The 13,493-nt window shown below is 32.7% G+C and overlaps 1 protein-coding gene across 4 annotated transcripts in view; it reads left to right on the plus strand.

Annotated features, from left to right (window-relative positions):
- Positions 1 to 13,493, plus strand: part of LOC106464344 (GPI inositol-deacylase-like) — a 151,206-nt gene that overhangs the window by 90,494 nt on the left and 47,219 nt on the right. For all 4 annotated transcript variants that reach the window (XM_022392034.1, XM_022392032.1, XM_022392033.1 and 1 more), the window contains exons 20-22: positions 5,682 to 5,870; positions 7,842 to 7,992; positions 12,029 to 12,288. In XM_022392034.1, the coding sequence (XP_022247742.1) occupies positions 5,682 to 5,870; positions 7,842 to 7,992; positions 12,029 to 12,288 (600 nt within the window). The remainder of the gene's footprint in view (positions 1 to 5,681; positions 5,871 to 7,841; positions 7,993 to 12,028; positions 12,289 to 13,493) is intronic.

Consider the following 13,493-nt stretch of genomic DNA (forward strand, 5'->3'; position numbering starts at 1 on the left):
TTACATTATCAGCTACTGTTTTGTAACTAAACAGTGCTAAACTTAAAAACATTATCTATATTATCCCCTATATTACATTATCAGCTACTGTTTTGTAACTAAACAGTGCTAAACTTAAAAACATTATATTATCCATTATATTACAATATTAGCTACTGTTTTGTAACTAAACAGTGCTAAACTTATAAACACTATCTACTTTATTATACCCTATATTACATTATCAGCTACTGTTTTGTAACTAAACAGTGCTAAACTTAAAAACATTATCTATATTATCCATTATATTACAATATCAACTACTGTTTTGTAACTAAATGGTGTCAGCTAAAACTTTATAACTAGAAATAACTGAATGGTTTTAGTTGCAGATTATGAACAAGATCAAGGCCTTAGCATGTTTTACATAATACTGTTGCCTAGTTTTTAAAACTGGGTGTTCTTAGAGTTTAAAGAACTGTATCAATTATATTAGCTTTTCTTCATAATCATACAAACTATTGTCTTGTAGTGAATAGTATCAAGTAGTATTTATAAACAAGAAGTGTTCTTATTTTATTCTACATTCCTCAGTCAACTTATGTTCTGTTAGTAAATGATGTCAAGTAGAGTTAATGTTAATCTATATATTTAATGGAGGCTTCGGGATAATGGTCTACAATCCAAAAAAGTCTTATCCCCTTCACACCCAGGCACTTCCACTGGTCCAAGGTGCTTTAGTTCACACTCTTCTTCTTGTCCAGTTTGACTTATCCTGTTTCATTTTGACTTTTTAATGGTGGTGGCTTATATTACTTGCCAAGGGGACACTCCTTCTTGTTCCCTTTGAGGTAAATAGTGGATTTCCTTTTTTTGGACCCACACACTTGAAATATGTCTCCTGGAGGGTCGTGTTCCAGATGCTTTGTCCTCATTGCTAATTGGCTTTCCAGTCTTGACACACTTTCTTCCAAGGAGTGACCTCTCGATCCTCCTAAATTTTAGTGGCTCTACCTCCTGTGGGGTACTCCTCCATTTGAAGTTTTTTAATATTTATCACTTCCCAGTTAGTTACCTCTTTTGTTTTTGGTCTCTAGTTTTTTTTCTCATTCCATCAGTCTTTTTTCCCAAATGTTTGTCTGTTCATATCACTTCAGTTCAAGTCAGTTCCTGACTGGCACTGCTTTGATTTTCTCGGCTGTTTTGGCTCGATTTGTTTTCTTTTGTTCTGGATGGATTTTACTAACCTAAATTTTAGTGGCTTATGTAGGACATTTCTTTTGACTTCTTCATTTCTTACCATCTTCCACATTTCTTCTCAGTGGGATCCAGATGACCTTCTCTGTCCAGTTCATGTTGTGGGTTGCTTCATTGTTTTTGATGCTTCTTTCCTTTGAATCCATTTCCTCATCTTACTCCACTTCTTTGTCTGTGATTTTTTTTCCATTCCTCCCTTACCCATTGGATTTGGATTGTGATTCAATTGGCCTTTTATGTCTTATCTCCTTCTTCCCATCATCACTTCCTGATGTCTTCACCTTTCCTTTTCCCTGTACGTCTACCCTGCTGTCCATTGGAGGTACTCCATATATCGAGCCTTGGATCTACATCTCATGTTCATCTCCCATTTTCTGCTTTGGATAGCTTTCTTCCTTGTCAGAATTCCATCATCTACCTGTTGCCATCCTTTACTCTTTCATGAGACTGTGACAGGGTAAGCTACCTTTTAGTATATATACATCTTCTTTTTCAGGGACATATTTCTTGTTTTCTTTCTGGATCCCACTCTGTGCCAAGTGGTGCCTGACCAAGTATTCTTTAACCATTCAAATCTGCATTGCAAGACCATGTTGACTTGCACATTATGATTCCATGGCCATGCAATGCACCCATGCAGATATGGGGTGTTCCACAAGATTGCTTGTAGGTTCATCTTTGCAATAGGTTTGATTCATACATTTGCCCATCCTGGACTGTACTTACTCATGGACTACATGGGTAAAGCAGAAGGGATAGCTGCACATCCCTGCCATGCTTTGTATTGAATAAATCAGGCTGGTCTGCTTTTCAAAATAGGGTTTCATGGTCACCCATTGTACTGTCTCAGGTGTTGTCGCTCCTCCGGACTTTCTACTGTGCTTTCTCCCCCCTTTTTATGTAGTGGAGTTTGAGAGTCCTTACCACTTTCTATTTCCAAGCTGCTAGGGTGGTGGACCGTGGAAGCATCTTCTTGAATGTGTTAATGAAATACAAATAATATATATATATATATATTAATGATTATAAGACTATTCAGTTGACAGTAGGGAGGTGGTGTTCTGCTGGTGCAAATGATGAGATATCCTCCACCATGTAACATGGGAGTGAGCTGCCAAAATTGAAATTCACCCCTTCACCTTTTGGATTTAGAGCTGAAACAATTAACATAAGTCCTCACACATGTAATACAGATGTCTTTATTCCCTCACTCATTTATACTGTTGCTACTCCATACGTGTTGTGGGTTACAGTGGAGGTACTTGCAGATTACCATGGTTCTTCCCCTTCCACTATCCTTTGATGCTTATTATTCCGAGGATGTTACTGCATTTGGAGTGGTTTCCGGTCATTATATATTTGAGTGAGATGGTTTACATTACACAGACATCTTTTTGATACCAGATGTTGGGTTCCTGAATCAATCATTCAATTTCGCTCATTATTATCATGTGCCTGTTCATAGGTCGGGGTTACAAGATTCCCTTTGGTCTCTTGAACTTGAGGTGAAGACGATATGATCCTTTTTCCTTCCCCTACCAGGTGGCTGAGTTTTGGATTGCAGTTGAATTACCGATGGTATGATCTTCATCTTACCTCCACGTCGATGTTGGTTCCTGGCAGCATGGGTTTTGAATGTAGTTGACTTGCCGTGCACGGTACATCATGCCCTACCCACTCTACACCTAAGGGCACATCTTTTAATCTTACCCACTTTTATGTTTTCTGGGGATTGAGTTTAATATATAATGTAGATATGTCATATTTCTATGTCCTTAGCACCCAGTTTCCAGTCACTGGGGTGGTGGACAGAGGCTTTTCTTCAAGAGTGTTAGAGTGAATTCCTCCACTCTTTGAGAAGAGAATGAAGTTGAGGGTCCTCCTGTCCAGTTCCCTGGATGTTTTTCCCAGATGTTGGTAGGAGTGGTACCAGACTATATGGGAGCCTACTCGTAATACTGATTCAGATTTGGTTGGGGTGTGCATGGCCCTTCTGTTTGATCAATATTGATTCATTACATAGTTCATAGAAGAGGGTCCACTATCTCCTCATAATTCCGAACATGGAATGGTCTCATCCTGGGTCCTTGGTTGGGCACAGTTGTTCGACATCTTCCACATAATTCCAGGGGCAAGCAGAATGTACCTTGCCCACACGGTTTGGGAGTGAAGATGAATGTTCATAATTCCAGACCGGATGAGTTCTGTTTCCTTTGGTTGAGTAAGGCATACTCGATCCCATCATTCCGAGCCTGAGGTGTTGCCTTTCCATTTTTTCTTCAGGTGGAAGAGATGGTTTGTCCACTTCAGTGTTGCTTACTTTCTTGTTGTGATTCTGATGGCTTGGAACACATCACTTTATGGCTACAGATTGGGATCTACTCAGAATTATATATCTACATAATGTTGCAGTCAAATTACCCTAGCCACCAACATAGATATAGGGACCAAGACCCCATATTTCCAACTCCGAGTAGTGGAACCTTGGCTATCTGGTTGTGGCTGGCCTATAATGATGATCACTCATGCACAATTCCACCCTTGATACAGGAATTAAGTTCAGTGTTAAGAACAAACCTGTTCTGGATGTAGTGCAGTTCCCCCTACAGGATGCCAATCTTCTATTGTCACACCCATGTTCTATGCAGACACTTTCTGTACGGATAATGCCTTCACTAGCCCCTCCACCTTCTAATTGTGGGATTTTAGCTGTAAGTGGGAGTTTTGAAAGTTAACATTTTAGTATTATTGAAAATGTATTTCCAATAATACTTACCTCTTGTCACTCTTTACTGCCCTTCCTCCCCACTAAGAGCCGGTGTTAGAGACTGTGGATTGAGTCAGTCTCGAAAAAGTGATAACATTATGTGAATGAGGTGCTTGTATACAGTACCAGGATAAAGGGCACATTGATGTAAGTGGAGAGTGTCACAATACAAATATTGCCAAGGGCAATTAAGTGGAGTATAAAAGATTGGAGCAAGCTTAGATAGGCAAAGAAAGTTGAGTAATAGCTATAAGTGTAAGTGGAGGTAAGTATGATTGGAAATGCATTTTCAATTTAGGAAAATGTTAACTTTGATGAAAAATATGTAATTATAATTCACTGCTATTCTATAAGCAGTTATTTTTGAATGATACATTTTCCTGGAGTGAAAATATAACTAAGTTTATGTTCATCTTAACCCACATTCTTTCTAATACATTTTTCAAACTAACTTGAAATACCTTATAAGAGTCATGAAACTCAAAATATTGTGTTTTGTTCGTATATCAAAATTTCTTCATTTTTATTTTTACTATATTAGCTTCTTGTTGTTTCCTTACAAAGAATGAGGTATTTTATTGATTTGTTCAGTGTATTTGGAAATGTCTTGAAATAAAGTATTTGTGAGTTGCAATCTGTATTAAAAGAATATTGTGATTTATAATTTTACTACCTGTATAAAGCAACTTGTGCATCAGTAAAAGTTTACCTCTTTGTTATTTTGCACAGATTTCTTATTTTATCATAAATAATTTAAAAATGAAGAAATTCAGAATTTATATTAGTATATACAAGCCTCTGTAAATGATAGCATACATAACTATTAATTAATATTAGTATAATGCACAAGTAAAAACTAGAGCATAACTATTTACTGCATTGTTAAATATGACTTTTTAATGGTTTGCTTTAGGAACTTTTAACTAACTTAATAATTCAAAAATATGATAACATTTACAGTAGGGAAATTCTGATATTAATTATTACAAGATTTTGACCCTTAGTATCAGGTCATCATCAGGTAACATTACCTAAAATAACCCATTACTATTGGTTGAAACTTTGTAATCATTAAAACCAGGATTTTCCTAATGTGAAACTTGCTTTTATTTTATTTTTGAATTACTTAATCAGAAAGTTCCTCACCAAACATTAATTTAATAATGTTGCATTTTGAGATTTTATGGTCATCTGAAAGTAAATTAGCAAAACAAAATTTTTTGTCTTAAAGGTTTACATGTGGCATGCATAGGTGAATAATCTGGCAACTGTGTGACATAATGAAGTATAAGTATGTGTGTTTTAATTATACACTTAGTGGAGTAAATGACATGGAACATCTGACAACAGCAGTGTAAATATTGTGACTAAGTAGTTCTCTGTAAATTCAACACTGTATGTAATAGAGCTAGGAGGTTACCTGTAACTATCCTGAAAGACATGTGAATATGCTAGGTTAATTAAGTTAAAAAATATATACATTTCTGTTTACAAATTCAACAGAATAAAAATGTGCCCCTGAGTTAAATAATCGGTTTTCTTTAAAATTCAGTTTTGTAACTGCAGCTTAAAAACATTATTTAGTTTCCTGAAAATATGACATATAGTTGAAATATATAACATTATTAACATTCAACAAGTCTTAAAAAATGTATTCTTTGCTTCTTTAAATTTGCAGGTCATTCAATTTGCATGTTCCCCTAGTGCCATCTAGTGATGATCTGGTTTTACAGCAGCGAGGACTACATTTTTTGGGTCTTAGAATTTTCTTGTATTTAATTGCTTATGGTCTAGTAATTCTACAGGTGTTGGTAATATCTTCACTTGTCATTCTGTTTGGAGCCTTACATCAGTTCTTTATGAGAAGGTGAGTGTGTTTTGGTGTTATTAAGAGTTTTATTTTAAGTAAAACATTAATTATAAATGTTATAGGTACATTTGAAGTGTGCTGTATCAATAAAACTTAAGATCAATTACTACTTTCAGGCCATCATGATAAGGCAAGTCATTCTAGCTCTTTAATTTTGCTGAATAATAATATATTTAGTAACATAACATAAAATTTAAGGACAGCAAGAAACATATTAGTCCATCTATTGAAATATTTTCTGACCCAAAAGCTTTTATCATTCTTTAAACTTCCCAATTTTCTCTGAACAAGCTCAGAATTAATGTGATCATGTTTCCGTATAGAAACTGTTCAGGATAAAGAATATTGCTGAAATCTTCTTAGTAAGAATTAGAGAAAAAAAAGTAGAATTTAATCAGAAGTGAGCCACCCTTTGTTATCCATCAAAAGCCCTTAAAGTATTTTAAAAAATCCTTACTATTAATTTTTACATCTATAGCCAACCTTTTTTAAAATACTTTAAGGGTCTTTGATGGATAACAAAGGATGGCTCACTTCCGATGATTATGAGTTGGCTAGATTATTAAATTCTACCTTTTTTCTCCAATTTTTACTAATGTCCTGTTTAACAAATTCTCTTAACCTTCTATAATCCTCTAAGTCTCCCATCATATCAGTCATTTTAAATTTCTTAAAATTCATAGTCAAAGCATATTGGTTAAGATAGGGTTGATTGACCAAATACAAATCCAGACTGGAAGAATAAATTGATATCTGTAAGTGTTAAAAAATGAATGAAACCTGGTTATGCCGGAAATCCTGCAAAGCATCTTTAGGCTATATCTTCATTTAATGATAAAAAACCATAGTTTTTGGCTTTTCTTTGCATATAGATGCTTGATACATTAAGAATGACTGAAAGAATAATTTGAGTAATAATTAATATGTATTTGTTACTTTATAGGTTTAATAGATATTTGTTGTTACTTTATTAACATTTTTATGCTTATACTGTGAGGTAAAAATGGCTGCTGCTATGATTTTGTCTGGTTTATGAGCTCGTTGCTGTCCTAATTTAGGATCTTCTTTTTAATAAATTCTTGAAAATGTTAAAAAACAGAGAGAGAAAGGGGGCCCGTGCTGGCTCTCAACGTTCCTGCTTACTACAAATAATATAATTATAAACTGTACTAACATGTTAACATTATCTCTTTGCATTTGCTTTTTTTAATAAATTGATATATGCCATATAAACATGTTCCTATTGTATTTACTACAGTAGTATAATTATAAGACTGTACTAACATGTTAGTATTATCTCTTTGCATTTGCTATTTTTTTCTAAATAAATTGATATATGCCATGTAAACATGTTCCTATTGTACTTATAGAACTATACTAATATAATAATATTGCCTTATTGTTTTCTGATAAATTGATAACTGCTATGTAAGTATGTTTATGTTGTAACTACCACAAGAATAGAATTCTTGGACTACGTGAACATGTTACCTATGTGAACATGTTAACAAATTGATAGATGCAACATGTGAACAAGATTCTATTGAACCTACCACAAGAATCCAATATAATAATTGGGCCTTATGAACATATTACCTCTAAATATCTTCTTTCTTAAGTGTAGTTTCTACATCCATATTCAGAATCTTCTCTTGATGCCTCCTTCATAAAAGATACTTAATTTATAAAGCATCAAAACCTCAATGACTGAAGATATGACAGTGGCAAAGTGATGCAGGTTTTTATTGTGTTGAATTTCCAAGTATAACTAGTCAGGCTTAGGCTATAAGCAAAATCTTGCCACTTTATGTTATGTTGAAGCATTTCATTACCTGTTTAATAATCCTAATCTGTCCATACAGTTTTATCAGAATTAAGTTGTGTGTGTATATATATAACTTTAATTGTATTTCTTTTAAACATTTTTATATATTTATTTATTAGTACATATTTTTTCCTACTGTGAAGGTTTTCACAAACAGAAGTGACACCTGTGACTGAAAAGAAGCCAACATTTGATCTGGTGTTTGTTGTGGCCTGTAGTGTTTTGGCAGCAGTGGCTTTCACAGTAGCTGGTGGGCTAGGACTGATTGGAGGTTTTTTCCTGCAGTTTTTCAAGGTTGGTTTAGATCAGTGCTTCTCATTTGAGTGAATGAGAATGATGGGGTGAATGGCAGGATGAGTGAGTATTATCAATTATACAACAAATTCAAGAGCAAAAAAGTCATTAGTTATTATTATTTATTCTAGTTGTAGTTTGATAAATACATTTATTATTTTGTTTATTTTATGTTGTATTCATTGTAATTGTAGTTTGATGTATATTTAAGTCATAATAAAGAATTTTGCATTTTAATGTACTATTTTTTGTCTCTTTTTCAACAACTGGGGTGAGTGAGCTATTGTGAAACTTATAGAGGTGAATGATATTGAAAAAGGTTGAGAAACATTGGTTTAGATAACTGTTTAATTTGTTAATAGTTCAGCATACACATTTTTCAAAATCTTTATAAATGTTTTGAATTTAAAAAAGAGAAATAACATAATTGATATAATGTTAAAATGAATATAATTATTTTTATTTTTAACTAAATACATTACTACTATTTTATATAACTGGAAAGTTATTACTGTATTCTGAAGGAGAGGTATCTTTAGAAATAAAAAATGCACATGTAAATATGATTAATAATAGTATGAACAAATTAATCTTCTTCCTAAGTTTGCTTTTTAAATATTTTATTATGTACTATTAATTGACCTGGCAGCTTTCATGCATCATAACCATTTTAAGAATATTGGTTAGCTATTGATCATCTAAGAACAGATTGTGGTAGTGGGAAAGTGCCTACAGTAACTTCTTTAGTATAATTTATTGTACACAGTCAAGGATACATATATTCCCAGAATGGTCATAAATTTCTGGTACAATATATTACTTGAGTTTGATCTTTGGATAAATTGAGGTCCATTCTTGCTAAACTGTTGACACAACAACTCAGAGATCCTCTCTACCTGCAGACAAGATTGCTGTTTGTTCTGATTGTTGTCAAACTAGAAAATGCTGACTTACACAGGTACATTGAAGTGAAAGGCAAAAGCACATTCATCACTTTTCTTGACTGATCATGGTATTCTTTGTGAACTAGCATTCAGAAATTGTCAAGAGGTTTTGACTTAAATTCTACTTGAAAAATTTTATCACTAGATAGTTCTATGAACTTTTATTTATCTGCCATTGACAGATAAGAAGTTATGCTGCTGGTAGATGGATTCAGATCCAAACAGGTTTACCTGTTGATTCTTGGAATTGAGCTGCAAATTGACACCTTTATCTCAAAGGTTTCACATTGCATCAGAATGTATTAGAAAAAAATTGTGAAAAAGTATGATATTAATTTACCGGTACAATTTGTTTCTTCCTGGCAGAAAATTAGGTCAAATTTTATCAAAAACAATACAAAGATACTGATACATCCTGTTCCATATACCAAATAAAGTGTGAAAATTGTGATGAAACTTACATTGGAGAAACCTACAGGCAACTACCCACCCGAGTTAAAGAACATTATAAACCACCTTCTCATGTCCATGAACATATGTCTAAATATAGTCATTCAATTCATCTTGATAATGTTAACATTTTTAGCTGAGAAAAAGATATAAATATCATAAAATTAAGGAAGTCTTGCTTATAAAACAGTTTGTGCCTAAAATAAATAAGTATTCTGGCACACAGTTGCATGTATTCTAATTTTAACTTAACTATGTTGATGTTCAAAAAGGTTTTTTTATATTATTTTCTGTGAATCACTTTACCTCTATTTACAATTTTCGGTTACAGTATTTAACATATAAATTTTATTGTTATAATATCTTATATATAAAGAGTACTTATATTCTCCTATTTTGTTGATTACGGACATTGACCCTCAAAAAGTCAAGCCCTATCAATAAACACCCTCCGGAAATATCATACCTTACTGTTAAATTTATCCAATCAAAGTTCAATGTACCCTTGCGCTGTATTATATATATTTGTAGTTTCAATTCATTCATTGATGATGCCAGGTTAACCTGGTGAAGCGTTGTACTTTCATTAAATTTTTGTCTGTTTATCCGATTTATCAAGTTTACTGTTTCATCATTTGTTTGTGCAGGAAGTATTTTACTACTTCCAGCTGCTTCATACCATATTAAAGGTGCCATACTTCCAGTATCATAAGATATGTTTCATCATTTGTTTGTGGGGGAAGTATTTTACTACTTCCAGCTGCTTCACACCATGTTAAAGGTGCCATACTTCCAGTATCATCAGATATGTTTCATCATTTGTTCGTGTGGGAACTATTTTACTACTTCCAGCTGCTTCATATCATGTTAAAGGTGCAATACTTCCAGTATCATAAGATATGTTTCATCATTTGTTTGTGTGGGGAAGTATTTTACTACTTCCAGCTGCTTCATATCATGTTAAAGGTGCAATACTTCCAGTATCATAAGATATGTTTCATCATTTGTTTGTGTGAGAAGTGTTTTACTACTTCCAGCTGCTTCATACCATGTTAAAGGTGCCGTACTTCCAGTATCATCAGATATGTTTCATCATTTGTTTGTGTGGGAACTATTTTACTACTTCCAGCTGTTTCATCATTTGTTTGTGTAGGAAGTATTTTACTGCTTTCAGTTGCTTCATATGTGGTATTCCAAAGATAAACTTAGCATAGAGTTAACTGATTCTTGGTAATAGTGGAATGTTCATGGACCTAATTTGCAGAAGGATAAGTTTGTCGTTGATGGAAATAGAGATACAGGATGTGGTGTGAAGTTGAAATATAATGAAAACTTTATTCACTTAAGAGTAACTGATCATATGGTTGGTTAGTTTATAGTATTGTGATTAGTGTTACAATAAATAAATCAAACTGCATTGAATTAAAAAATAATAACTGAAGAAAAAACACTAATTAAATGACCTCAGTAACTAACTGATCAGAAAGTTGGATCACAAGAATCCAGAAGTATCTATGCATGTATGAGAGTTATATATCATAAAACAGTAGATAGTTTCAATGAATAGATCCTGCTAGAGGTAAATTTTCGTATGCCCTCGACCAGATTTAGTATGTTCCAAATAAAAACTTTAGAAAAACCACTAAATATGAAATGGATATTTTAGGAAAGTGAGGTATGTGATATTTTCAACCAAAATAGAAATATGTTAAGATGTAAAAATAATGTTATCAAATTTAGGATATGTGCTCAGCATGTTTTCACATTTTATGACTGTTGACCAACTTGTGTGTCTTCCTAGAACTTTCTGATTCAAGGATAAAAGTGCCAGTGGCATAGTGGATTTAAAAGTTAATTGTGATTCTTTTTCAAATGTATATACAATGTCCCTATTTAAACCATAAATTGAGGCTTAAAGATATCTGTACTATACATTTAAAGCTTAGCCATTTTCCAGGTATGTAGGTAGTTCAAGAAGCGTTAGTATAGAAAAATTCTGAAAGTTAGAATTGCTTGAGTTATTTTTGGGTGATTGGATAGTTTCTGTTTAAGACAATTACCAAAAGCAAATAATTTATTAGCTCTTAACTATAAATCCTGACAACAAAATTAACTAATGAACTGATCTTTGAGAATGTATGTTTTCTCTTATTGTTAACAAAAATTGATGAATTTATTCTACAGTACATTAACATTAATTTGAGTGTCTCTCTTGAGGAATAACTTATCTAACATAATTGTTACATGATTCAATATTTTCTAATAACCATTCAGTGCAGTACTGGAAAATCAGTGAAACTTTAGTATATTGTGATTACTGTGTAAATCAAAGGTTTTGTGGAATTATGCTTAGGTTTGAGTAACTACCAAATTATTTTGGTATTACATACATTTTAAATTAAATCTATGCCTGGAACTCTAAAGTCTCTGAATTGGTGTTATGTTGCCTCTAAAAGACAGTAAGCCCATCATATCCAGTGAAAAAGACAGTAAAAATATGTGATAAAATGCTGTTTTTGTAATTTTGTTTTTAACAGCCACTTTATTTAATTGTTATAAAGCTGAACTAACTTGATATAATGTTTTTGTTTAGAATAATGTTGTCCAGGAAATTTGAACAAAGCAATTTTTCCATATCTTAGTTGACTGCACTCTGTGGAAAAAACCGAGCAGTAGAGAACAGGAGAGGGATTAGCTCTAGTACTACAAGATGGCACTTTCACAACTCTCTATATTCACTGTGGCTTTGGGCAGTCATTCTTACTATTCCATCTTTAGTAGTATGGGTCAGGAACTTTGACTTTTCTTCTCATCTTACACACGATCCTCATCTTCTTCCATCAGTTGTCATTATCCTGGCTTGCAGCACTTTCTGGCAAAAGAACATTCCATCTTCATTAAGGTATGTATTCTTAGTAATAAAGATTTGTATGCACTTTGTTTAAAGCTGTTTCTGTTCATTCTCTGTAAGAAGTAACACTGAAGAGAGGCACCAGCCTTTGTTACTTTAGAAAGAAAGGGTTTTATGCATACTGGTAGTAATTTTGATTTTACATTAGTGTCCCATTATTAAACTTCTACATTATGTAAATAAAATGATAAAGGTATATACAACTACTACAGATTCACTGATTTATTTTTAAATAAAAGTTTGTTAAAATGGTTATTGGTTACCCACAAATCTTGCTTTATAATTCTTGCAATACTATTTATTTGTAGCTATAGCAGTTGTATTTTCCTCTGAACTGCTTTATTAATGGTGATTATCATAAACATTTGTTTTTCAGTTCTATTAGCTGCACTCCAGTATTGTTTATCAAATGATTCAGGTGAATTCAAACCACAGAAATATTTTGTTGATTTTAAATCGGCAAGTTTCTAAATATTCATAATATTTCTTTCAGTTATCAGCAAAATAAGGCATTAATTTTCTAGTCACATTTAATTAGGAGGAAACCTAGAAAGTTGAATTTCTTTAAAAATTTATAATTCTAAGAAGACATTGCACACACTTCTTTCATGTGGAAGGTGCTATTTGTAAATTAAAATATTTGAACCTCTCCTCTTGTATTTAGTTTCAAGTCATCATCAGCACATTACACTAGACAAATGTGTGTGTGTAGGGGAATACTGCTATCATCTCACATCAGTAATTCATGTGGGAGAAAAGGGTTATTTTTATATCTACAAGGTTAGAAAAATTTAACAGTTATGCAATTCGTAGTAGGCTATTTACTCTCCGGGAATTATTTTAATGTAAGTAATATTCAAGTAATATAAAATTAGTCCATATGCTATAAAGTAGATAGTGTGCCTGGCATACCATTACTGTAGGTTTATAAAGTTGAATTAATATTAGTTTCAGATAAGAGCAGGCTATGTAATTAGAACAAAGCTAAAAATCAACCTGACAATCAATATAGCTAATTAAATACACCCTTCTTACGTTTCTAGTTATAAATATTAGAATGCATTATGTCATCAGTTGGGTACCCTTACTACTAACAACTTTTCTACCTCATATGATCAGAACTCTTTCAGTTCTGTTTCCTGACTCTGAGTCTATATAAGAAATATTTGAAAACAGTATTTATATGTACATTTAAC

The sequence above is a fragment of the Limulus polyphemus genome, unplaced genomic scaffold, assembly GCF_000517525.1.
Source record: "Limulus polyphemus unplaced genomic scaffold, Limulus_polyphemus-2.1.2 Scaffold1623, whole genome shotgun sequence".
NCBI lineage: Eukaryota > Metazoa > Arthropoda > Merostomata > Xiphosura > Limulidae > Limulus > Limulus polyphemus.